Source organism: Malus sylvestris, chromosome 11 (assembly GCF_916048215.2).
Source record: "Malus sylvestris chromosome 11, drMalSylv7.2, whole genome shotgun sequence".
Lineage (NCBI taxonomy): Eukaryota > Viridiplantae > Streptophyta > Magnoliopsida > Rosales > Rosaceae > Malus > Malus sylvestris.
In genome coordinates this window covers 37,459,390-37,486,547 of record NC_062270.1, presented here as the reverse complement: position 1 = coordinate 37,486,547, position 27,158 = coordinate 37,459,390, and the positions used below count along the sequence as shown (strand labels likewise).

The window sequence follows — 27,158 nt, the reverse complement described above, 5'->3', positions numbered from 1 at the left end:
TAATTAGTATTGTGAACTCTCACCGTATGCCAAATATTTGATTACATTCATATCACCATACATGTGTAGTACTCTGTATAAGTTAAACATGACATGGATTAGTTAATTAAACAAAAACTAAAATTTGCAGGTAAGAATTCTTTTATTTGGATGGGGCCCACCCTGAGGGTGAACATTTTGAATCCAGAAGATTTGAGAGATGTCTTAAACAGATATGATGATTTTCGGAAGCCACTTAGTAATCCAATTACAAAGGTACTTTCACAGGGACTCGTAAATATTGATGGTGAGAAATGGACGAAACACAGAAAGATTATCAACCCAGCATTCCATTTAGAGAAGCTAAAGGTATTGTACTGTATATTTCCAACATGCATTCAAAGTTTCTTTAGTTTTCTTTTTCTTCTGTTCTTTTTGCATGAACAATACCTGGAGATCTAATTAACAATTGTGTGTATTTTATAAGTAACTAGCCTCCCTGTCGTTTTTCATTGTTCATATACTCCACCAGCACTATGAACAATTATTGGAGATCTATATATATATGGTGATAAAGCGATAATTACTAATTCTTCTCATTGCAGTTTATGGTACCGACATTTTACCAAAGTTGTAGCGAGATGATTGACACATGGGAGAACTTGATGGCCAACGAGGGTTTATTGGAGTTGGATGTGTGGCCTTGGCTTCAGAGTTTGGCAGGCGATGTGATTTCTCGAGCTGCATTTGGAAGTAGCTATGAAGAGGGAAAGAAAATATTCCAACTGCTGAAAGAGCAAGCGAGAATTGGTGCAACACTTCTAAGAAGCGCAACAAGTGTCTATATCCCAGGATGGAGGTAAAATTTAACTTTTTTATTGGAAAGGGAAAAAAATTACTACTATTGTAATAAGTTCTTCTTTGTGCAGGTTTCTACCATCAAAAATGAACAAGAGGATGAAGGAAATTAATAAAGAGATAAGAGTTTTAATCATGGATATTATAAACAAAAGAGAAGGAACGATTAAGGCAGGTGACGACATTAATAAGGATGATTTATTGCGTATGCTTTTGGAGTCCAACTCCAAGGAAATTAAGGAGCATGAGAACAACAAAAACGTTGGAATGAGTATTGAAGATGTGATTGAGGAGTGTAAGCTGTTTTATTTTGTCGGGCAAGAGACCACTTCAGCATTGCTTGTTTGGGCAATGGTTTTACTAAGCCACAATCAGAATTGGCAAAATCGAGCAAGAGAAGAAGTCTTGCAGGTTATTGGAAGCAATAACACACCAACCTTTGATGCGCTAATGCACCTACATGTTGTAAGTGTCTAATGTTTTCTTGTAAACTAATTATATGTATAAACTTGTAATTTGAATGTTTTATGTCGCTTACATGAAACAATTAGCTGCACCTATAATATGCCCCAGGTGACCATGGTCTTACTGGAAGTTCTGAGATTATACCCACCGGGTGTTGAGGTGTCCAGAATCACTCACAAGAAAACACAACTTGGGAAATTATCATTACCAGCTGGAGTCGACGTCTATGTACCCATACTTCTTGTTCACCATGACAAAGAATTGTGGGGTGACGATGCAGATGAGTTCAAACCAGAGAGGTTTTCAGGAGGAGTTTCAAAGGCAACAAACAACAGATTCACATACTTCCCCTTTGGCGCTGGTCCGCGGATTTGCATTGGCCAAAATTTTGCTATGATGGAAGCAAAACTGGCCTTATCATTGATCTTACAACATTTTACCTTCGAGCTCTCTTCATCCTATGCTCATGATCCTTTAACATACACAACTCTTCAACCTCAATCTGGTGCTCACATAATTTTACGTAAACGTCGTTATTAGTTTTGTTAAGTATCGATGTTTGACATTAAAGTTCTAAACCATGTATTGTGTTGTAATGCATATATTTTCGCTAAATAGAACTTTGCCGCCTAATATGTCTTGCATGTTATTTCTAGCAGCTGCTTGTTAAGGAAAAACTTAGAGTACACAAGTAAACAAATTACTTGTATTACACACACAAAATATTACAACACTCAAAAGGACACAAAGACACACTTTAGAAGCAATGACACTCACTCACTTTCTAGAGACAAACTCTAGATCACTCACACTCCTCACAAGACTACTCTTACTTTTCACTCACACTTGGTTACTTGCTTGCTTGATTACTTCTTTCTTATTTTGTTGCTTTTCAAGACACACACACACACACACCTATTTATAGGTGGTGTTCATCAACTTTCCCTCTGCCCACCGACATGGGCATTACATAATGGCCACACAATTGTTATAATAGCTAGACAATTCTAGCTTGTTCCCACCGACATGCTTGCTAGAACTTTCTAGCAAAATCCCATGTATAATTCATCTAGAACATCAAGACTTCATAATGGGCTAGGCTTTAAGTTATGGGCTGGTGTTGTACTTTCAACACTGCTACATAAGAATGAGCTAGATATAGATAGGCATAGTGACGCAGTGAGTTCAGCTTCGCCTGCAGGACGTGGCCTCGGGTAAGAATATTATTATAACCTAATGTGGTGCACATGATATGGTCCGAGTGTGATATATTCAGTTTAATGGATATTATTGTGATGGGTGATAAATAATTATGAGTTTCAAGGAAACAGGTTCTCTCTATCTATAACAATGCACATACCCATATCGTGTTACACTAACGAAAAACACGTATTAGGGTTTTAACGTGCAAGCAAGGTTAAAGAGAGAACCTAACTTCCTCCACACCGACGGCTCATCTACAGAATGTTCAAGAGAAAGTTTGTAGATGATATTTAACAACTAGTTATCAAGTTATGTGATTTACGTCTTCCCCATTAATTGTGTGAATATCATGGAGTTCAAGATTTTGACTCATAAATTGAGTCTCATGACTTTACCCAATTTTAAGTTTACATGTTGTATGCTCTGAGAACTCTTATGATTTTCCATTAATATTTAGAGTTTAATTATTTATTCCGTACCAGTTTTCATGATTGGTGATTTGGATTACATATCACTACAAAAAAAAAAAAAGATTTCGTCGCCTTAGGTTTTGCTCGACAACAATCCGTCAGGTAAAGTTTGTCGCAAATGGTAATTTTTGATAGTGTATATGATGAGTCCATATTATATTATATATGTTATCTTAATCTTTTAAGTTATTAAGTTTTCTAGTTTTTAGAAGACCATTTCTAGTAAGGATTTTATTTTGTATTAGTATAAATAAGGCTTATTAACCATTAGGGTTTGAGGGGAACACACACACTAATTAGGAGAACTGCTTTTGACAATTCAAGTTTATTTTCAAGGTGTTTTCTATCATTTTTCTATTTCAATAAAATTCTTTTTGTTTTATGATTGTTTGTAACTAATTTCTTTTGCTAGGGCAAGGCCACGAGGCTTAGCATGAATATGTAGTTTGTTGATGCACAAAATCAGTGAGGACTTTGGTATAACAGAAAGTGTCAAGTTTGTGACCTTCATTAGATTGCTCCGGTCACTAGTGTGGATAAGTATGTAAATGGATAGAGACAGGGAAGCAAACACAAGATGTACGTGGTTCACCCAGATTGGCTATGTCCACGGAGTAGAGAAGTTCTCATTAATTGTGAAGGGTTTACACAAGTACATAGGTTCAAGCTCTCCTTTTGTGAGTACTAGTGAATGATTTAGTACAAATGTCATTAGGAAATATTGTGGGAGAATGATCTCCTTTTATAGAAGAGAGTTTCTAGCTTTATTCTGACATTGACACGTGTCGTGTTGTGATTGGATTCTAATGTTGACACGTGTCGTGCTATGATTGGTTTCTAATGTCGACACGTGTCGCGCTGTGATTGGCTTCCTGGTTGAAAGGAAACTCTTCTGGGTCCTTGACGGTATAACGTTGACCGGTTTTGAGATTGGTCAAGCATGGTACAAACAGTGTTCCCCTAAGTTCCTGAGTAAGGGAAGCTCCTCGGTTGGGGACTTGTAAGATCCAAGCTGCTGAGTAATCACGAAACTTCTAAGTACCAAAGTGTGGTATCGTTTTCACTTGCCTTATCTGTCTCATAGGTAGATGTGGCATCTTCTCTGGAAGTACTTTTCCTCCATCCAAGGGTAGTATCTTTAACTGGTGGAGATGCACAAGGTAATGTATCAATTTCACTTGAAGCTTACTTGTAGTTTCGAACTTGGTCAAGCACGATACAAACCCTATAGTAGGAGTCCCCCAAGTCTTTGAACGAGGAGATCTGCCGAAAGAGGTGACAGATAAGGTAAGTAATCAGAGTTCCAAATAATCAATCCCAGATCAGAAGTTTGATTTCAAGCTTCAGCTGATTGTTCTCATTCTCCCTATCTTGTAGGCAGCAAGAAGGATAAAAAAAAAGAAAAAAGAGAAGAGATGATATGAGATACTTTTGCTTTTGAAGAAGTAACTTTCCACATGCTTATTCTTGAACTGGGCTGGAGGGTTTTCTGGTTTCCTCCAGAGTATAAGGCCGACTTAAGAATTTGAGGGTCAAAACAAGTCCATCAAATCAAAATTTCGTTCGAGCTTGATGATATGGGATACTTTTGCTTTTGAAGAAGTAATAGGTGAATCGGCACGTGTTCTGTTGCGTTTATCTCCACATACTTCCTTGTATCCTTTTCACTTGCCCTATCTATTCCTCAGGCAGATGTGGTATATTCTCTGGAAACACAAAATGTTGAACATGAGTACTCGAGAGCAATGCTAGGTAAGTAATCAGGAAAGGGGTTCCAAGCAGTCAGTTCCTAAAGCTGAGTATTTCGAGAGACTCTACTAAGAGTGCCCTTTCGGATGTGAAGAAAAGTTAAGCATTTTTTTTATTTGCAGGTCTACCTGGCTGTGGAGGATGGAGGTCGACATATATAGGAATTGTCCCAACAGCGAGTAGTAACGTTGTTCCTTTACCCTTCTCGGTCATAGCAATGTAGTGGGAACTGCAAGATTCACGTGTTTTAACTTTGTCAGAACACTTTGAAAAAGTGGTATGTGGTATCTAGAAAGCTGATGTTGCGTGTGAAGATTGCAGACAAATTTTATCCAAGGAAATCTAGCTTTCAAAGTTCGGAGAGCGGTGCCTCTTCGGTTTTCGAACAAGCAATCATATTGGGGATCTGGCTCTTTGAGATTCGGAGAGCATTGCCTCTTCGATTTTTGAACAAGCACTCCTATTGGAGATCTAGCTCTCGAGATTTAGAGAACGGTGCCTCTTCGATTTTTGAGAAAGCAATCATGTTGTTAGTATGGCTTTCGAGATTAGGATAGGCGGTGCCTCTTCGATTTTTTAGAAAGCAATCCTAGTGGGAGTCTGGCTCTCGAGATTTAAAGAGCGGTGCCTCTTTGATTTTTGAGAAATCAATCCTGGTGGGAGTCTGGCTCTCGAAATTCGGAGAGCGGTGCCTTCGAATTTTGAGAAAGCAATCCTGGTGAGAGTCTGGCTCTCGAGATTCGAAGAGCGGTGCCTCTTCAATTTTTGAGCAAGTAATCCTGTTGGGAGTGTTTTCTCGATGTGAGTAAAGGTTGGGCATTTTTGCCAGTTTGTCTTGCCACGGAGCACGGAGGTTGACACACGTAGGGACTTTCCAGTTATCAAGCAGTGGTACTGTTCCTTTACCCTTGTGGGTAATGGTAGGGTAGTTGGACCTTCAAAATTTATGTGTCTAAACTTTGTCAGAGATTTTTTGCGAAGTTATCTGTGGTACCTGAGGAGCTGATGTCGCGTGTGGGGATTGTCGACATATTTTACTCAGGAAAATCTACTTCTCGAAATCCGAAGAGTGGTGCCTCTTCGATTTTTGAACAAACGGCCATGTTGCCCTTTCTTTTATAGGGGCAACAATTATGTGCAAGAAGTACGTTCAGAGACTTCTTGCTTGTAGGAATTTTCCCCTTATTTTTATACTTCAAAGATTTATTCTCCTTCATCATTTCTGAAAATGTCTGGCCCATCCGACCGTCGTTTTGACTTGAACTTTGGTAAAGAGGCAGCCATGCCTCCTCAAGACAACATACGGCGCCCATCCTTCTTATCCCCTACTGATCCTCTTACCGTTGGGGACTCTGTGTTGAAGAATGATATGATCGCTACGGTGGTGGCTAAGAACCTTCTTACTCCCAAAGATAACAAACTATTTTCCAAATTGTATGATAAGTTGGCTGTTAAGGATTCTCTGGCTCTCAGTGTTCAGTGTGCAGGTTCTGTGTCTAATATAGCCCAACGCTTATTTGCTCGAACCCGCCAAGTTGAATCATTGGCGGCTGAAGTGATAAGTCTCAAATAAGAGATCAGATGGCTCAAGAATGAGAATAAACAGTTGCATAGGCTCGAGCATGACTATGCTATAAACATAAAGAGGAAGCTTGACCAGCTGCAGGAATCTGATGGTAAAATTTTACTTGATCATTAGAGGTTTGTGGGTTTGTTCCAAAGGAATTTATTGTCTTCATCTTCTGGGGCTGTACCACGTACTGAAGCTCCAAATGATCAACCTCTGGTGCCTTCTCCTTCTGGGGTTCTGCCCAGTACTGAGGCTCCGAATGATCACCCTCTGGTGCCTTCTCTTTTTGGGGCTCTGCCGACTGCTGGGACTTTTCTTGAGCAACCTTTGTGAAGGCTCCCTTTTGTTTGTTTATTTTGATTCATGTATATGTACATATTTGTAACTTATCGGAGATATCAATAAATAAGTTTTGCTTCATTTCAACATATTGTGTTAAATACACCAAAGTCTTCTTCACTAAGTTCTTTGAATTTTTTCTTTTGTTGAAGCTTGTATGTTGAAGCTTTGTGAGTGAAGCATGTAGGTTGAGGTAGTACTCCCTTAATTTCCCCAGTGAGGAAAACTTCTCGGTTGGAGACTTGAAAGATCCAAGTCACTGAGTATTCCACGTACCGAGGTGTAGTAGCACATGGTAAGAGTCCCCAAAGTCTTCGGTCGAGGGAGTTGACGAATGAGGTGTCTTGCTAATAGCCAAGATTCCAAAGTAACAAAACTTCACCATTTTCCTTTCTAAGTGGTAGCCCAAAACTCCTCTTTCATGTATATTTGTTATGAAAGTTGTTAGGCCCAAAGAAGGGGAGGCCTAGGCTTTTTTTTTTCTTTTTTTTTCAAAATTTCGAAATTTTTTTTTTTTCGAATTTTTGAATTTTTTTTCAAATATTCAAAAATATATATATATATATATATATATATATATATATATTTTTAAAGCTTTATAGGTGAAGTTTTGGAGGGTGAAACTTTGAAGGTTGAAGCTTTGTGGTGAAACTTTGAGGTGAAGCTTTGTAGTGAAGTTTTGAAGGTTGAAGCTTTATAGGTGAAGCTTTGTAGGTGAAGCTTTGAAGGTTGAAGCTTTGTTGGGTACCATGAATTGGTTTTGCTTCACACTATCTTGATCAAGAGTGTGTGAAGTTTTTGGCATTTGTAGTTGCCCTCCATTTGTTGAAGCTTTTGTTGGTGAAGCGTTTGTGGTGAAGCTTTGTTGGGTACCATGAATTGATTTTGCTTCATACTATCTTGATCAAGAGTGTATGAAGCTTTTGGCATTTGTAGTAGCCCTCCATTTGTTGAAGCTTTTGTTGGTGAAACTTTTGTGGTGAAGCTTTGTAGGTGAAGCTTTGTAGGTGAAGCTTTGAGGTTGAAGCTTTGTTGGATACCTTGAATTAATTTTTCTTCACACTATATTGATCAAGAGTGTGTGAAGCTTTTGAGAATTGTAGTTACCCTCCATTTGTTGAAGCTTTTGTGTTGAAGCTTTTATAGGTGAAGCTTTTATGTTGAAGTTTTGTAGGTGAATCTTTTATGTTGAAGCTTTGTAGGTGAAGCTTTTGTGTTGAAGCTTTGTAGATGAAGCTTTGGAGTTGAAGCTTTGTAGGTGAAGCTTTTGTGTTGAAGTTTTGTAGGTGAAGCTTTGGAGTTGAAGCTTTGTAGGTGAAGCTTTTGTGTTGGAGCTTTGTAGATGAAGCTTTGGAGTTAAAGCTTTGTAGGTGAAGCTTTGGAGTTGAAGCTTTGTAGGTGAAGCTTTTGTGTTGAAGTTTTGTAGGTGAAGCTTTGAAGTTGAAGCTTTTGTAGGTGAAGCTTTGGAGTTGAAGCTTTGTATGTGAAACTTTGTAGGTGAAGCTTTGGAGTTGAAGCTTTTGTAGGTGAAGCTTTGGAGTTGAAGCTTTGTAGGTGAAGCTTTAGTGTTGAAGCTTTATCGGTGAAGCTTTGGTGTTGAAGCTTTTGTTGGGTACCATGAATTGATTTTGCTTCACATTATCTTGATCAAGATAGTGTGAAGCTTTTAAGAATTTTTAGCTGTCCTCCATTGATGAAGCTTTGTTGAATTTCCCAATTTTTTTTTTTTTTTTTTGGGAAAATTAGAAATTTGAAAATGTGGGAGAGACAACATATACAAATTTTGCTTTCACACTGTTGAGCAAGAGATTGTGAAGCAAGCCACACCTTGTAGTAGTCGAAGGTTTGGATGAACCGTATAAATTGAATTTGCTTCGAACAGTCTTGATCAAGAGTGTGTGAAGCTTTCTACGAGTTGTAGTTGCCCTTCATTGAAGCTTATGTGTTGAAGCTTTGTAGGTGAAGCTTTAGAGTTGAAGCTTTTGTAGGTAAAGCTTTGGAGTTGAAGCTTTGTAGGTGAAGCTTTGTAGATGAAGCTTTGGAGTTGAAGTTTTTGTGTTGAAGCTTTTGTAGGTGAAGCTTTTGTGTTGAAGCTTTGGAGTTGAAGCTTTGTAGGTGAAGCTTTTGTGTTGAAGCTTTGTAGGTGAAGCTTTGGAGTTGAAGCTTTGTAGGTGAAGCTTTGTAGGTGAAACTTTTGTGTTTAAGCTTTGTAGGTGAAGCTTTAGAGTTGAAGCTTTTGTAGATGAATCTTTAGAGTTGAAGCTTTGTAGGTGAAGCTTTTGTGTTGAAGCTTTATAGGTGAAGCTTTGGAGTTAAAGCTTTTGTAGGTGAAGCTTTGTAGGTCAAGCTTTGGAATTGAAGCTTTTGTGTTGAAGCTTTGTAGGTGAAGCTTTTGTGTTGAAGCTTTGTAGGTGAAGCTTTTGTGTTGAAGCTTTGTAAGTGAAACTTTGGAGTTGAAGCTTTTGTAGGTGAAGCTTTCATAGGTGAAGCTTTTGTGTTGAAGCTTTGTAGGTGAAGCTTTGGAGTTGAAGCTTTTGTAGGTGAAGCTTTTGTGTTGAAGCTTTGTAGGTGAAGCTTTTATGTTGAAACTTTGTAGGTGAAGCTTTAGAGTTGAAGCTTTTGTAGGTGAAGCTTTGTAGGTGAAGCTTTTATAGGTGAAGCTTTTGTGTTGAAGCTTTGTAGGTGAAGTTTTTATAGGTGAAGCTTTTGTGTTGAAGCTTTGTAGGTGAAGCTTTGGAGTTGAAGCTTTTGTGTTGAAGCTTTGTAGGCGAAGCTTTAGAGTCGAAGCTTTTGTAAGCACCATAAATTGGTTTTGCTTCACACTGTCTTGATTAAGAGTGTGTGAAGTTTTTGAGAATTGTAGTTGAACTCCTTTGATGAAGGTTTTGTTGGCACCATAAATTGGTTTTGCTTCACACTGTCTTGATCAAGAGTGTGTGAAGCTTTTGGGAATTGTGGTTGTTCTCCATTGATGAAGCTTTTGATTTCTACCATAAATTGGTTTTGCTTCACACTATCTTGATTAAGACTGTGTAAAGCTTTTGAGAATTTGTAGTTGTCCTCCATTGATGAAGCTTTGTTGAATTTCCCAATTTCCTTTTTTTATTTTGGGAAAACTAGAAATTTATTGAATTTCCCAATTTCTTTTTTTTTTAATTTATGGAATTTCTCAATTTCCTTTTTTTTTGGGAAAACTAAAAATTTATTGAATGTCCCAATTTCCTTTTTTTTTTATTTTTTATTTTTTTGGGAAAACTAGAAATTTGAAAATATGAGAGAGACAACATATACAAATTTTGCTTCCACACTGTTGAGCAAGAGATTGTGGTGCAAGCCACACCTTGTAGTAGTCGAAGGTTTGGATGAACCATATAGATTGAATTTGCTTCGAACAGTCTTGATCAAGAGTGTGTGAAGCTTTCTACGAGTTGTAATGTTTACAATGTTACAGAGGACAAATGTCTGAAGCAGATGCAAGAAGGTTGAAGAGCTTGATCTTCGTATACCATGCACTGAAGCCGTTATTGGCTTGCAATAAGACTTTGTTGGTGACTATAACTCTTGTTAGGCATAAGTGCTCCCCTAGTTGAGTTGTAAAACTTGAGGGTTTTTTATTATTTATGAATGCTAAGAGTTCACATGTACAAGTTGTACCATTCGTCTTCTGGTTGGTGGAATGAATGGTGAGTGGCTTTCATCACTTGGTTGATGGTACAAAGGTGAGTTCCTTCATTATCTTTCATCACATTTCATCACCTGGTTGGTGGTACGAAGATGAGTTCCTTCTTCACCTGGTTAGTGGCACGAAGGTGAGTTTCTTCATCACCTAGTTGGTGAGAATAAGGGCAAGGTGTCGAGGCACATTGTAGCAAGTGTCGAATGACACAAAGTATGTTGAACCCTTTCGAAACACAGCTGGCTTATGTATGGATGTGTTGGAATGTATGATTGAATGAATATACTGTGAAGCTGTTCGTTTATTTGTATAGTCTTGTTGACATATACTTAGACTTTGTTTCATGTTGGAAGCATTCATGTTGAAGCTTTGAACCCGAGTGTTTCATTGCTAGGAATGTAAGAGGATTAGGACCGAGTTGTCTAAATCACCTCTTTATTGAATTCATGCCAAATGGTCTTCGTTACATAGGATGCCGAACGACCGAAGCTTAACACTTGTACAATGTGAGTTTACTTGTAATAGTACTTCAAGTGATCAGCGTTCCATGGATGGCCAAGGGCCTTGCCATTGGAGCTTCTGAGCTTGTAGGAACCAAGGCGATTGATGCCAAAAACTTCAAACGGCCATCCCAGTTCGGACTAAGTGTTCATTGACTCGGGACTCTGTCGCAGTAATCTTTTCTTCAATACCCAGTCCCCCACTTTGAAAGAACAAGGTTTGACCCTTGAGTCATATTAGTTGGAGATGCGCTGCTTGTAGGCGACATTCCTCAAGTGAGCCTGGTTTCTGTGTTCCTCGACTAGATCCAAGTTGAGGGTGAGTTGTTTGTCATTTGCACTTTGTATATATATATGTTATTGCGCAATTGTAGATACATATATATATATATATATATCAAAATTAGTCCAAGGACAACACGTTTATAACACACACAAAAACAAGATACTCTCTTATTACCAATTTAATATGTAACAAACTTCTATTTATCAACTTAATCACTTTTTGAATGCGTAATAAATATTTATTAGACGAAAGATGCCATCAAATCTATCAAAATCAGTCCTCTCCACTTTTACTACACACAAAAACAAGATATATAACAAAGCTTTTATTCAATTCAAAGGAAAACTAACGAAAAGTCCAAAAAAACTTCCCTTTTAATGAAAAGCCCTTTTTAAAGGTATAGTGAATATTACCAGGGAAATGTATAAATGTGGTTTTTCGTTAAAAGTGAACATTACCGGAAGCGTTTTGTTAAAACTCCCTTTATTCAACGGATGGTGCATTTTTCGAATGTAATAAAGCATTTATTAGACGGATGATCTCACCATACTGGTGGTACATTCAATATACTGGTGGTACGTTCAATATACCACCAGTATGGTGATAAGTGTTGATTGGGAAGGACAAAATTATTTGGCTGCAAGATAAACTTGTCCACCAGTATAGTGATAAGTGTTGATTGGGAAGGACAAAATTATTTTGTTTTTAATCAAAAGGAACACACGAGAAAATTTGTGGAAGGACTTGTATGGATTTGGGGATAAGGAGTTCCTCGAGTTTCATACAATATTGAAGCCATTTAATAGTAAATTAAGACTCCATATGTAGTATTATAAAAACAAAAGTATATACGAATATTCCTTCTTTCAATTGAACTCCATCTCTCTTTCTCTTCTCTCTCACACCAATGGAAGTTTCCATGGAGCCTTTTAGTGTCGTTCTAAGTGTTGTTTTGGTTAGCATAGTAGCATGCGCATGGAGGGTGCTGAATTGGGTATGGTTGAGGCCAAAGAACCTAGAAAAATGTCTGAGGCAGCAAGGACTTGCAGGTAATTCATACAGGCTTTGGTCAGGAGACCTGAGAGAAAGCTCCATAATGCTAAAAGAAGCAATGTCTAAACACATGAACCTTTCCCACAATACCGCGCCACGAGTCCTCCCTTTTGTCCACCAATCTGTGAGCACTTATGGTATATATGTTATCTTTTGTCATTTCCTTGTACAGAATTAATACTTTCCTTATGACAATATTAATTAGCTGCTAAGTATAATGTTCTCTTACCAAAATAAGAGAGCTTTTGGTGACAGTTTGTAAAAATATTCACAATCTGATTTATAAATGTGGTAAGACACTGCCGATGACTTGTAAAAAAATTCTTATGTGTTAATACTTTTACTGTAAAAAATAAAAATGCAGGTAAGAATTCTTTTATGTGGATTGGCCCAACACCAAGGGTTAACATCACAAATCCAGAAGATTTGAAAGACATCTTTACAAAGCACGAGGATTTTCCGAAGCCAGCACTAAATCCGCTAGTCAATTTGTTAGGAACAGGTCTAGTAAACTATGAAGGTGAGAAATGGGCAAAACACCGCAGAATTGTTAACCCAGCATTCCATTCAGAGAAGCTAAAGGTATTATATATACATACTCTTGACAATATTCATTATTTAAGTTAATTTCTGAAGTTTTAACAGTTTGATTCAATCGGATTATTATTAGGTGTGCATTATATCATGAAATTGATCGTTTCTGTTATTTTTTTTTTCCTTCTTTGTTTGCTGTAGCGTATGTTACCAGCATTTTATCAAAGTTGTAGCGAGATGATTGACGAATGGGAGAGCTTGGTGTCCAAAGACAGTTCATGTGAGTTAGATGTCTGGCCTTATCTTCAAAATGTGACAGCCGATGTAATTTCACGAACATCATTTGGAAGTAGCTACAAAGAAGGAAGGGAAATATTTCAACTCCTAAAAGTGCAAGCCGAACTTACAATAAAAACGATACAAAGTGTTTACATTCCAGGATGGAGGTAAAATTGTATATTCTTTCAAAAATGATACTTTTTAAGTTCCTTTATAATTAAAACTAATTGGCAAAATGGAGAGTAATCCAACTTTATTCTCAGCATGCCCCCTCACGTGTGGTAAATTTTCAAGCCTAACATATTAATAACACAAACGGGGTGATGTGGAGCACGTTTGGCCATTGGGCTTCATACGTGGAACAACCTATTCTGATACCATGAAGAAAGTTGAGGTTCCACCATAAAACTAATTGGCCATATGAATAGCCTACTTATAAACTTATGCAAGGTTCCTCCTCCCAACTGTAAGTATATAGGATATGGAGGGTGTGGATTATGACACATGTTATTAACCAAATACATAAGGCATTTAGGAGTGTGGCTGTTAGAATAATTAGTTAGGATTGTTGGTAAGGGATTAAGTTGGTTAAGGCAGTTAGCTTAGGACTCATCTATATAGCAACTACCCCTTGTAACCATTCAATTAATCAAGAAATACAAGTGTGATTCTCTCTCTCTCTTTCTAAGCCTCTTCTGTTCTCTTCTTCTTCCTCTGCGATCTCTCTGTTCTTTTTCTGCAGATTACTTAACATGGTATCATCGTCTTGAAAGCCGTTCGTGCTTTCTCGATTCTTGGTTTGCTTCCGCTACGATCTCTACATACTGATTCTTCTTCTCTTGTTCTAGGAATTTTGGGCTTCTTTCTAGTCCCAATTCTCTAATTTGTTCTTGGTGAATTCTTGCACACCAGGTGTTTGATTTTTTTGTCTTACTCAAATTCTCTCACGATGATCACTGCAAATCAATTGCAAATCTTGCAATCACTGATTACCAACTTGATTTCATCAGTTTCTAATTTAGTTACTGTGAAGTTGGATGATTCCAATTACCTTCAATGGCAGTTTCAGTTGCAATTAATGCTTGAAGGGTATGGAATCATGGGGTTCGTAGATGGCACCAATGTGTGTCCTCCTCAGTTTTCTTCACATGGGTCTCCTGATTCGGACCTAACCTCTGCGTCTTTAACCCCACAAACTGAAACTGATGAGTACAAATTTGGAAGATGCATGATAGGGCTCTCATGCAACTTCTTACTACAACTTTGTCATCCTTTGCTATTTCTTGTGCCATAGGCAGTACTAGCTCAAGGGATCTTTGGATTCGGCTTTAAACAATTCTCTACTGTTAGTTGTACATCCATTTTCCAGATGAAAGTTGACCTTCAAAACATCAAAAAGGGCTCTGATTCTGTATCCATGTATCTTCAACACATTAAAGCAGCAAGGGATTTTCTTGCAGTTGCAGGAGTTATCTTTGCCGATGAAGATATTGTGATCTTGGCTCTCATTAGTCTTCCTACAGAATATAACACGTTCAAGTGTGTTATTCGTGGAAGGGAAAGCTCTATATCTCTCAAGAAGTTTCGTTCTCAATTACTTGCAGAGGAAGCCATTGTTGAGAACAATGCCTCGATGCCCTTTATGTCTGCTATGGTGGCCAAGAACAATAATCAAATATCGTAACGTTATTCTGTCGGGAATTCTTCTACAAATGGTCTTCATAATCATTCTCAGACAATCAACAATGGTGGTAATTTTGGATTTAATGGTCAATCTGGTCAATCCAATTTCTTCAATGGTGGCAATCAATCAAAGTATAAAGGGAAAGGGAAGTTTAACAACAATCAAGGACAGAGATATTATAAATATGTGGTACGTGATTTTGCTCCTGGAATTCTTAGGACTCCATCTTCCTATCATAATGGTGCATCTTCTTCAAATGTTATCTGTCAGATTTGCTCTAAACACGGTCATTCTGTTGCAACTTGTAACTATAGAGATGCTAAACCTGTTGAGCCTTGTCAAATTTGTGACAAGAAAAACCATACTGCCAGAACTTGTTTCTTCATGAATAAATCTCTCAATCAAGTCCCACACATGGTCGCAATGAATACCACATACTCAAACTCAGTGCCATCTACTCACATGATGTCTCCTCCAATGTCCAACTCTGTCCATTTGGCCACCACAACACAATATTCACCTGAAGTTTGGCTCACGGATTCTGGGGCCACAAACCATATGACTGCTGATATGAGGAATCTAAGCTTGGCATCACCATATCCAGTTACTGAAACTGTTCAGATTGCGAATGGGGAAGGTTTGCAAGTGTCTCACGTTGGCACATCTCTCTTAAGGACTTCTCATCATCCTTTGAAATTGAACTTAGTTCTTTATGTGCCTAGACTGTCTTATAATCTTTTATCTGTGCATCGATTATGTTTAGACAATAATTGTTGGTTAATATTCGATGCATTCTCTTTTTGGATCCAGGACAAGGCCACAGAGAGAGTTCTATTCCATGGAGCATGCAATAATTGACTATATCCTATACCATCCTTTCTACCAAACCAATCTGCATCAAATTCGAAACTCATGACTTGCTTGGGAAAATTAGTCAATTCAACTCTTTGGCACAATCGACTAGGTCATCCTTCCAACTCAGTTTCTTCTACAATGCTTAAGAAGTCGAACATAGTTACTATACATGATACACCTTCCACATTGTGTCAAAGTTGTTTAGAAGGGAAATTTAGCAAGTTACCTTTTTATTATGTTCAATCAAATTTGTGGTTCCTTTTGAGGTGATACATAGTGATTTGTCGGGTCCAACACGTTGTCAATTTGTAGATGGTTATAAATACTACGTTCTGTTCACAGATGAATGTACTAGATTCAGTTGGATCTTTTCCTTAATAAATAAATCAGATTTTCCGTACATTTGTCTCTTTCTATCATTATGTTTGCACTCAATTTACAACCAAAATTAATATTTTGCAAAGTGATGGAGGAGGAGAGTTTATAAGCAAAAGGTTTCAAACTTTTCTCACTGCACAAGGTGTATTTCATCAGATTTCATGTCCATATACCCCTGAACAAAATGGGTTGGCTGAACGAAAACATAGGCATATTGTAGAAACTGCCCTTACTTTGTTGCAAACTGCTTATTTACCCCCATTGTTTTGGACCTATGCATGTCATACTGCAACCTATTTAATCAATAGAATGCCAACCACTGTCCTTCAAAACAAATCACCATTTGAAGTACTATATAAAGTTGTCCCTGAACTTTTTCACTTAAGAGTGTTCGATTGTTCGTGCTATCCTCTCCTTAAATCATATAATATATCTAAACTACAACCTAAAACCTCCCGATGCTTATTTTTGGGATATGGTCCTCATTATAAAGGTTATATCTGTTATCATTTAGAAACCAAAACAACCTACATTTCTAGGCATGTCATGTTTAATGAAAGTTTCCATTCTTATCACTACCAGTTTACCCAAAATCTATAGTCATTGCTCCCACTCCATCACTTGACACTGCACCATTACCAACTCCAAACCTTCAAAATGTTCTTGTTTCACTAATTTCAAATTCTAGAATGCAAACTTCATCTTCATTTAGAGATACTCCATCTCCATTACCTCAAGGGCATGCACAGTCACCTCCATCTCATTGTCAATCACCTCCCATGCATACAGGGTCAATTTAAAGATATATTGAGTCCACAGATTTGTCCCACTCTTTTAGCTCATATAAGACTAATACCCCAAACACACCACCGTCAATTATTATTGCTCCATCTTCCTCTATACCATCTCCTGTGGCACTTGATTTCTGTCCTGAGACATTTCAAGTTGTTCTTGAGATTCCACCTATGAATCTCCATCCGATGCAGACTCGATCCAAAAGTGGCATTGTGAAGCATAAAGCCTTATATGCATCAGTTTGTGATTCTGTAGGGGTTGATCTTACTACAACAGAGCCTGCAACAGATAAGTCAGCTTTGAAAGAACCAGTGTGGCATAAGGCTATGACTGAAGAGATTGAAGCTTTACATTCTCAAGGAACCTGGAGTCTAGTAGATCTTTCTCATAATAAAAACCTTGTTGGCTGCAAGTAGGTATTTAAAATCAAGAGGAATTCTGATGGGACAATTGCGAGGTACAAAGCGAGACTTGTTGCAAAAGGGTTTAATCAAGAGCATGGACTCGATTATGGAGAAACCTTCAGTCCGGTTGTTATACCAACAACTGTCAGGTTAGTATTAGCTTTGACAGCTCATCATGATTGGCCCCTACATCAATTAGATGTCAAAAATACTTTTCTTCATGGCATTCTTCAAGAAGAAGTTTATATGTCCCAACCTCATCATCCTCTTAAAGTCTGTAAACTACACAAGTCCCTCTATGGACTCAAGCAAGCCCCAAGGGCTTGGAATGACAGGTTCACAAGCTTTCTACCTAAATTGGGGTTACACAATACATATGCTGATTCATCATTCTTTGTCAAGAGTTCTGGTTCTTCACTTGTGATTTTGTTGCTCTACGTAGATGACATCATCACTGGAAATAACACTAAGATGATTGCACAGGTTATTACAGATTTAACAAAAGAATTTGATCTTAAAGATCTGGGGTCTCTCCATTATTTTCTTGGGATACAAATTACAAGAACAGGTGAATGGTTGTTTCTATCTCAAGAAAAGTATGTGAAAGATTTGTTGCAGAAAACTGAAATGTTTTATTCTAAACCATGTGCAACTCCTTGCTTACCTTATAACAGATTATTGAAGGATGATAGGGAACCTTTTAATAATCCTAGTCTCGATAGAAGTATTGTTGGTGCCTTACAATACTTGGTTTTTACAAGACCTGACATAGCCTTTTCAGTTCACCAAGTTTGTCAGTTTATACAGTCTCCAATGGCGTCTCATTATTTGGCTGTGGAGAAAATCTTGAGGTATCTCAAAGGGACTATGACACATGGAATTCGAAATACAAAAGGCAGTTTAACACTTAGATCGTTTAGTGATGCTAACTGAGCTGAAGACCCTAATGATAGACGGTCTACAACAGATTTGGTTGTGTTTCTTGGTAACAATCCTATCTATTGGGCTTCAAAGAAACAACAAACAGTATCAAGATCATCAACTAAAGCTGAATATCGAGCTCTTTCATCCATTGTTGCTGAATTGGATTGGCTGCAACAATTGTTTCAGGTTCTGCAAGTTCAAATTCCTCACCCACCAGTTCTTTTTTGTGACAATCTTTCTGCAATCGCACTATCCTTTAATCCAGTTCAACATCAGCGCACCAAACATATTGAAGTTGATGTTCACTTTGTGAGAGAACGGGTTGCAAGCAAGAAGCTCTTGGTTCAGTTTGTCTCTTCTTTCAAGCAGTTTGCTGATATTCTTACCAAAGGTCTAAGTTCGCCATTGTTCAATACTCACTGCAACAATCTCATGCTTAGGCCACCATGAGCTTGCGGGGGGATGTTAGAGTATATAGGATATGAAGGGTGTGGATCATGACACATGTTATTAACCAAATACATAAGGCAGTTAGGAGTGTGGCTGTTAGAATAATTAGTTAGGATTGTTGGTAAGGGATTGAGTTGGTTAAGGCAGTTAGCTTAGGACTCATCTATATAGCAACTGCCCCTTGTAACCATTCAATTAATCAAGAAATACAAGTGTGATTCTCTCTCTCTTTCTCTCTCTCTCTCTCTCTCTCTCTCTCTCTCTCTCTCTCTCTAAACCTCTTCTGTTCTCTTCTTCTTCCTCTGCGATTTCTCTGTTCTCTTTCTGCAGATTACTTAACACCAACAATGCGAGATTCATTCTCAACACTCTTATCATATTTTTCATATCACATTGGTACCACGCTTTAATAGATGTGAGACCCACTTGTATTGATGGGTCCTACGTTCAAAGATAGTATAAATACGGTATGAAAATATGGGAAGCGTAACATACTCCTATTAAGGGCAATGTTAAGGAGACAAAATTTATAGACAAAATTTGCAAACTAAATGATGTGTCACCAATAAAAATGAGCACATTTATCAATGTTTAAGTAATAATTCAATTATCAACTTTTATGTCATTTAATTTATAAAATTTAGTCTTCCTAGCATTACCTCTCTTATTAGTTTTATTTTTTATTTTTTATTAAGCTGGTTATTGACTATTGAAAACAATGCAGTCGATCTTTACATAAGCGGTGAACGACTGAAATCGGTGACCGGTGCCCTATGGCTTGTTTTCTTGTAGTGATCCAACAAAAATAAAAGCATATTATCCAAAGCTTTTTGTGTCATTTGTAAATAGTGTGAAAGGTTTTGTTTGGCAAAGTTATTAGAGAACCAATATTTCAGTAGAAAAAAAAAATTTCCCTACGAGAGGCGGGTTCTCTACAAGTTACATCTCATACTTGGGTTTTTTTTCTTTTCACATCCATATTAATCAACTTAAATTTACTCGTTTTCTTCGATCATATCGTGTATATATATCTTACAAAACCCATTGGAATAATACTGCTATTGTGCAGGTTTCTACCAACCAAGATGAATAAGAGGATGAAAGGAGTTGACAAAAAAATCAGAGAGTTACTCATGCGTATTATAAATAAAAGAGAAGAGGCGATCAAGGCAGGCAAAGCCACAAAAGATGACTTGTTAGGTTTGCTTTTGGATTCCAACTTCAAGGAAATTAAGGAACATGGGAACAAAAGAAAAGCTGGAATGAGCACTCAAGACGTTCTTGAGGAGTGTAAGCTGTTTTACTTTGCAGGGCAAGAGACCACTTCAGTATTGCTGGTTTGGACGATGGTTTTACTAAGTGAAAACCAGAATTGGCAAGATCGTGCAAGAGAAGAGGTTTTGCAAGTCTTTGGAGGCAACAAACCAGACTTTGATGGGCTAAATCACCTAAAAGTTGTAAGTATAGAATACGTTTAATCAAATATTTTTAGATACATTCTCGCTATAAAAACATTTTGATGTCATGCATGGTGGAAATCATCAAACACTAGAGTTACTTTTGTTTACCAAACGTATGTTGCTACAAATTGAATATGAACTACACTTTTTAGGAAATCAAATCTAATGGTTGATTATGATTCACATTTCGACAACATAATTAAGCGCATGTCATGTTGAATATAGTCTGGCAAGAGAATATTTCTCCAAGCTTGCATAAGTTCGTTGAGATTCCTGATGCGCAATTTCTTTCGCACAATTTTAAATTTCTTCCATCTCATTTTTTGTTTAATTCGATGGTCCTTTGATGTTGAAGATGAATACGAATTTGTATTATACAAGCCAATATTAACTTAAATATGTACTCTTTGGTTGTATAACTCTCCAGGTAACCATGATTTTACTTGAAGCTCTACGATTATACCCACCAGTTGTTATGCTCACTCGAATGATTCACAAGAAAACACAATTTTCAGAATTCTCATTACCGGCTGGAGCCGAAATTTCCTTGCCCACAGTACTAGTTCACCATGACAAAGAATTGTGGTGTGATGATGCAACGCAGTTTAAGCCAGAGAGGTTTTCAGATGGAGTTTCAAAAGCAACAAAGAACAAACTTATATACTTCCCTTTTGGAGGGGGTGCACGGATTTGCATTGGACAAAATTTTGCTATGATGGAAGCAAAACTGGCCTTAGCATTGATCTTACAACACTTTACCTTTGAGCTTTCTCCATCCTATGCCCATGCTCCTTCTAGAAAAATCACCCTTCAACCACAGTTTGGTGCCCATATCATTTTACACAAACTTTGATTAGTTATGATCCATTTGGCAGTTGCACAAAAGTTGATGAAGAAAGGATATCAAACTAATAAAGATAGTCATACGCTTGTATTAAACGATGTATTATAGAACTATAGATATATTGATGCTAAATTAATAAGGGTGTGGTGATTTTCACACATCATATTTTAACTCTTAGTTTTATAGTTTTTTAGAGTGTATGAAGTAAAATGGGATGTGTGAAGGTGGTTGTATGAGAATTGGATTAGTCTAATGATATTTTTGCACTAACTTTTATATAAATCACATTCGACAACGTCGAATACTTTATCCCACTAAGTGGGGTTGTTTGTAGGAATCATAGAATACCGTACTGTGCTTTGTTTTAAGCCAAGTCTTTCGTTACCTTCAAGTACTCAATATCTTTTCTTAAAGTCTCTTTCTAAGTCTTAATAAGCCTTTATGTACACCTTTTTTCCTGAGCCTCTATCTCATAATCGTATTTTCTAACCGGAGTATTTACAGGTAGGGGTGGGTTTGGTTTCATTCAGTTCGGTTCGGCTCGATTTTATTTCGGCTTATTTCGGTTTGGTTTTGTTCAATTCGGTTTCAATACGGTTTCGATTTTTTTATTTTATAAAACTTATCTTTTTTTTAATATGGAATTTAGAAAAGAGGCTTGCATTGGTAGACTAATAATAAGAAAATGGGGAACTTGGGAAGGTAGTTGTACATATACAAGATCATATAAACCAATCATATTCTATCAATAACCTCAATTGCAAAGAAAATGATCACTGTATCCATTCAAAAAGCAAAATGACACAATAATTTAAAGAATTAGTGATTTTACTGACAGACATGAAATTTAAGCAGAAGGAGAAAACACATAAAACTTTGTCTAAGGTGATATCTGAATTGAAAGGTCCGGTGCCAGTGGAAGTGATTGAAACCGTAGATCCGGTGGGTTAATTAACAATGAATAATGGGCAAGATTCTGTCTTAGGTCAAATGTGGTCAGTAGCTCCGCTAGTCAAAATTCAAAGTTTAGTAAAGGTCAAATTAATTTAGACATTTCTAAAAGGTGACAGACCTGAAGCATTTGCCTAAGAATTTTTATTACCAAAGACGTGGTTAGCATTTATTATAAATATGGTGTGAGCAAGTTGTTGAAGCTCTTTTGCGGAAAACCCATTTAATGGGTTCGCTTGAGAAGACTGTCGATTGGAGGTCTGGGCCGGCGCATGAAAGCTTTGAGACTGCTGCCTCAATTGGAGGTCTGGGCCGGATCTGCAGAGTCATCAGCTGTGTTGGCAGCATGTAAGAAGGCAGGTGCCTTGTTGTCACCTCTTTTTCCCACTATGGAATCCATTATTATTACACTTCTGATGTGATATGTCGGCAAGGAAATTTGCGATTGTAAAAAGAAGTACGGCACCACCACAAAGACCACAAAGTGAAATGCACTCGTCATGGCTGAACTCATCACAAAATTAGTCCAAGGATTCCAAAAAAAAGATACCCCACCACAACAAAGACCACAAAGTTAATGCACTCGTCATGGCTGAACTCATCACAAAATTAGTCCAAGGATTCCAAAAAAAAGATACCCCACTACAACAAAGACCACAAAGTTAAATGCACTCGTCCTGGCTGAACTATAATAAAAAATTAGTCCAAGGACTCCCAAGTCCCAAGTTTACCACACACGAAAACAAGATATCCTCTTATCACTAATTTATCATGTAAGAAACTTTTATTTATTAACTGATTAACTTTTTGAATGCATAACAAGTATTTTTTAGACTAATGATGCCACTAAATTTGACAAAATTAATCTAACGACTCAACTTTTACTACACACAAAAACAAAATATACTCATATAACAAAGTTTTTATTGAACGACGGATGCATTATTTGAAATCTAACAAAGCACTTAATAGACGGATAATCTCAATGTGTGTGTACATATTTTTTTAGTTGCAAGATAAACTTCTCCACCAGTATAGTGATACAAGTGTTGATTGAGAAGGACAAAAATATTTTGTTCTTTATCTAAAGGAACACACGCGCGAAGGACTTGTACGGATGAACTCCATCTCTCTCTCTCTTCTCTGTCGCACCAATGGAAGTTTCAATGGCGCCTTTTAGTGTCGTTCTAAGTGTTGTTTTGGTCAGCGTAGTAGCATGCGCATGGAGGGTGCTGAATTGGGTGTGGTTGAGGCCGAAGAAGCTAGAAAAATGCCTTAGGCAACAAGGACTTGCTGGCAATTCATACAGGCTTTGGTCAGGAGACCTGAAAGAAATATCCATGATGCTAAAAGAAGCAGTGTCTAAACCCATGAACCTCTCCCATGATACAGCGCCACGAGTCGTCCCTTATGCCCACCAATCTGTGAGCACTTATGGTATGTTAAATATCTTTCGTCACTTCCTTGTACAGAATCAATACCATCCTTATGTCAATATTCGCTGTTAAGTATAATCTTCTCTTACAAAAATAAGATAGCTTTTGGTGACAGTTTGTAAAAATATTCACAATCTGATATATAGAAGTGGTAAGACGCTGCCGATGACTTCTTGTAAAGAAGTTCTTATATATTAAAACGTTTATGGTAAAATATTAAAATGCAGGTAAGAATTCTTTCATTTGGATTGGCCCAACGCCAAGGGTTAATATCACAAATCCAGAAGATTTGAAAAACATCTTTACAAAGCACGAAGATTTTCCGAAGCCAGCACTAAGTCCGCTAGTCAAGTTGTTACTAACAGGTCTAGCAAACTATGGAGGTGAGAAATGGGCAAAACACCGAAAAATTATTAAGCCAGCATTCCATTCAGAGAAGCTGAAGGTATTATATATACATACTCTTGACAGGATCCATTATTTAAGTTAATTTCTCAAGTTTTAACAGTTAGATTCAATTGGATTAATATTAGGTGTGCATTATATCATGGAATTGATCATTTCTGTTTTTTTTTTCTTTCTTTTTTGTTGTTCTTTGTTTGCTATAGCGTATGTTACCTGCAATTTACCAAAGTTGTAGCGAGATGATTGAGGAATGGGAGAGCTTGGTGTCCAAAGAGAGTTCATATGAGTTGGATGTGTGGCCTTATCTTCAAAATATGACAGCAGATGTGATTTCACGAACATCATTTGGAAGTAGCTACAAAGAAGGAAGAGAAATATTTCAACTCTTGAAACTGCAAATAGAACTTACAGTGAAAATGAAACATAGTGTTTACATTCCAGGATGGAGGTAAATTTCTAGTTTCTTTAAAATACTAAAGTTGAGGTTCGATCATAAAACCAATTGACAATATAGAGAGTAACTTAACTTACTTATAAGCTCATGTAAGGTCCCTATTTCCATCAATGTGAGATTCATTCTCAATACTCTTATCAAACTTTTCGTATCACGTTGGTAATACTATGTGAGACCTACTTGTATTGGTGGATTCTGCCTATATTAGAAAAATAGTATAAATATGGTATGAAAATTAGGTAAGCGCAGCATACTCTTATTCTTCTATTAAGCTGGTAAATAACTATTGAAAACAGTGCAATCAATCTTTACATGAATACCGATTGAAATCAGTGTGCCCAACGGTATGCTTGTTTTCTTGTAGTGATCCAACAAAAACGAAAGCATTATCCAAAACTTTTTGTGTCATTTGTAAATAGTGTGAAAGGTTGTTAGGAGAAGTTATCAGAGAAACCAATATTTCAGTAGAAAAGGTCCCTACGATAGGCGGGTTCTCTACAAGTTAAATCTCATACTTGGGGTTTTTTTTTCCACATCCATATTAATCAATTTAAATGTACTCGTTTTCTTCGATAATATCGTACCTTTGTCTTACAAAACCCATTGGAATAACATATACTTCTATTATGCAGATTTCTACCAACCAAGACGAATAAGAGGTTGAAAGAAGTTGACAAAGAAATAAGGGAGTTATTCATGGGTATTATAAATAAAAGAGAAGAGGCGATCAAGGCAGGCGAAGCCGCAAAAGATGACTTATTAGGTTTGCTTTTGGAGTCCAACAACAAGGAAATTAAGGAACATGGGAACAAAAAAAAAGTTGGAATGAGCATTCAGGACGTTCTTGGTGAGTGTAAGCTGTTTTACTTTGCAGGGCAAGAGACCACTTCAATATTGCTGGTTTGGACGATGGTTTTACTAAGTGAAAACCAGAATTGGCAAGATCGTGCAAGAGAAGAGGTTTTGCAAGTCTTTGGAGGGAACAAACCAGACTTTGATGGGCTAAATCACCTGAAAGTTGTAAGTAGAGAATGCGTATACATTCAAATTTTACATTTAAAAAAAAACATATATTTAAAATAAAAAACGTTAATTTATATTTTACTTTGAAAAGTTTCATTAGGTTTACAAGCAATAATAAAACAAAGTAATCAAATATCAAAATGACATTCTCGCTAGAAAAACATTTTGATGTTATGCAATAGACAAATGTATGCAATAGACAAATGCTTATGTTGCTATAAAGTGAATATGAACTACACTTATTGGGAAACCAAATCTGATAGACGGTTGTAATTTACATTCTGACAACATAATTAAGCATGTCAAGTTGAATATAGTCCGGCAAGAGAACATTTCTCCAAGCTTCCATAAGCTCGTTGCGACTCCTAATGCACATTTTCTTTTGTACAATTTTAGGTTCTTTCATCTCATTTTTTGTTTAATTCGGTGGTCCTTTGATGTTGAAGATGAATATGAATTTGTATTATATAAGTCAAGTTTAACTTAATATGTATTGGTTTGGTTGTATAACTCCCCAGGTAACCATGATTTTACTTGAAGCTCTACGATTATATCCATCAAGTTTTACGCTCTCTCGAATGATTCACAAGAAAACACAATTTGCAGAATTCTCATTACCGGCTGGAGTCGGAATTTCCTTGCCCACAATACTAATTCACCATGACAAAGAATTGTGGGGTGATGATGCAACGCAGTTTAAGCCAGAGAGGTTTGCAGAAGGAGTTTCAAAGGCAACAAAGAACAAACTTACATACTTCCCTTTTGGAGGAGGTGCACGTATTTGCATTGGACAAAACTTTGCTATGATGGAAGCAAAACTGGCCGTAGCATTGATCTTACAACACTTCACCTTTAAGCTTTCTCCATCCTATGCTCATGCACCTTCTGGAATTACCCTTCTTCAACCACAGTTTGGTGCGCATATCGTTTTACACAAACTATGATTAGTTATGATGGATGTATATGGCAGTTGCGACAAAAGTTGATGAAGAATAAAGACATCAAACTATATTTTGTAATCAACTACGTATTATAGAACTTAGAGATATATTCTCATAATTTAATCAATATTGATGTTAACTTAATAATTATTTATTGTCATTCCATTGTAATGAGTCCTACATATTCATGGATATAACACTACTCAATGAATTATTTCTGGCAATACAACGTACGTTAAATAGTTGGGGGCATGTAAGTTGTTTTACTATGCAGGACAAGAGACTATCTTCAAGTTGCTTGTTTGGACAGTGGTTTTGGTGAGTAGATATCAAAGTTGTCAGGCTCGTGCAAGAGAAGAGGTTTTTGAAGTGTAGTTTGGTAACAACAACCTGGATTTAGAGGGCTACTTCACCTAAAACTTGTAACTATAACTAGTGGAATAATACTTGCATTCCCCACTTGCAAATAAGTATTTTTTTCCGTAGAAATTTCATATTCAAAACCTTCAATTTCTTAATATTCAATTAAAGATCATCTCTAAATATATTCAATCAAATATAATTTAGTCATCAAAATTTATCAAATAAATGGATAGTTTGTCATTAGTATGTTACTTGATACCTACATCATTGATTTGTTTAATGTGGCATGCATGTTTTATTTTACAGTCCAGATCTTCTCCTCTTCTGTAACAACTAGAATAACTTTGTTGTGACAACTTTAAAATAAGATAGTTTCAAACTTTGTGTGCCACTAGTAATATTATAGGAGATACCAAACCTGTCCCGAAACTTCCAATCTCAAATGATATGGCATCTTCTCATTTGTTCCTATTTGGAACCACTTTACTAGCTATTTCATTCTCTTGTAAAAAAATAGGGAAATATTTTTTTATATATATAATTACTGATATTTTTTGTATCATCACATTTCAGACACGTGTACCCGGGAATGGAATGATTTACTTGAAACTCGTCATTTATATGTAAGTGGATATTCCACTTTATAAGAGATGTGATTCTGTAAAATTAATGTAACTGAGAATTTATAATTCTAATAAAATACCACTTTTGACTAATTAACTAAAGAATGCCACAGTTAACCATGATTTTACATGAGGTTCTTAGGTCATACCCTCCACTACCTATCCTTGTTCGAGCTATGCACAAGGAAAACAGCTTGGAAATTTCAC

At 36.9% G+C, this 27,158-nt stretch overlaps 3 protein-coding genes across 4 annotated transcripts in view; all 3 read left to right on the top strand.

The window, feature by feature from the left end:
• LOC126590057 (cytochrome P450 CYP72A219-like) overlaps positions 1 to 1,979 on the top strand; it is a 38,279-nt gene extending 36,300 nt beyond the window's left edge. For both annotated transcript variants that reach the window (XM_050255545.1, XM_050255546.1), the window contains 4 exons: positions 131 to 348; positions 585 to 838; positions 909 to 1,302; positions 1,411 to 1,979. In XM_050255545.1, the coding sequence (XP_050111502.1) occupies positions 131 to 348; positions 585 to 838; positions 909 to 1,302; positions 1,411 to 1,842 (1,298 nt within the window). In that variant the 3' untranslated portion in view covers positions 1,843 to 1,979. The remainder of the gene's footprint in view (positions 1 to 130; positions 349 to 584; positions 839 to 908; positions 1,303 to 1,410) is intronic.
• Positions 1,980 to 11,845: 9,866 nt separating this feature from the next.
• Positions 11,846 to 20,926, top strand: LOC126590059 (cytochrome P450 72A397-like). The gene is made up of 5 exons (XM_050255548.1): positions 11,846 to 12,285; positions 12,513 to 12,730; positions 12,884 to 13,128; positions 19,521 to 19,908; positions 20,339 to 20,926. The coding sequence occupies exons 1-5, from the start codon at positions 12,003 to 12,005 to the stop codon at positions 20,762 to 20,764; spliced, it is 1,560 nt and encodes a 519-aa protein (XP_050111505.1). The 5' UTR covers positions 11,846 to 12,002; the 3' UTR covers positions 20,765 to 20,926.
• Positions 20,927 to 22,709: 1,783 nt separating this feature from the next.
• On the top strand, positions 22,710 to 26,112 carry LOC126590058 (cytochrome P450 CYP72A219-like). Its single transcript, XM_050255547.1, has 5 exons — positions 22,710 to 23,143; positions 23,370 to 23,587; positions 23,751 to 23,995; positions 24,634 to 25,021; positions 25,543 to 26,112. Exons 1-5 carry the CDS (start codon positions 22,861 to 22,863, stop codon positions 25,966 to 25,968), a joined length of 1,560 nt encoding a protein of 519 aa, XP_050111504.1. The 5' UTR covers positions 22,710 to 22,860; the 3' UTR covers positions 25,969 to 26,112.
• The last annotated feature ends 1,046 nt before the right edge of the window (positions 26,113 to 27,158 follow it).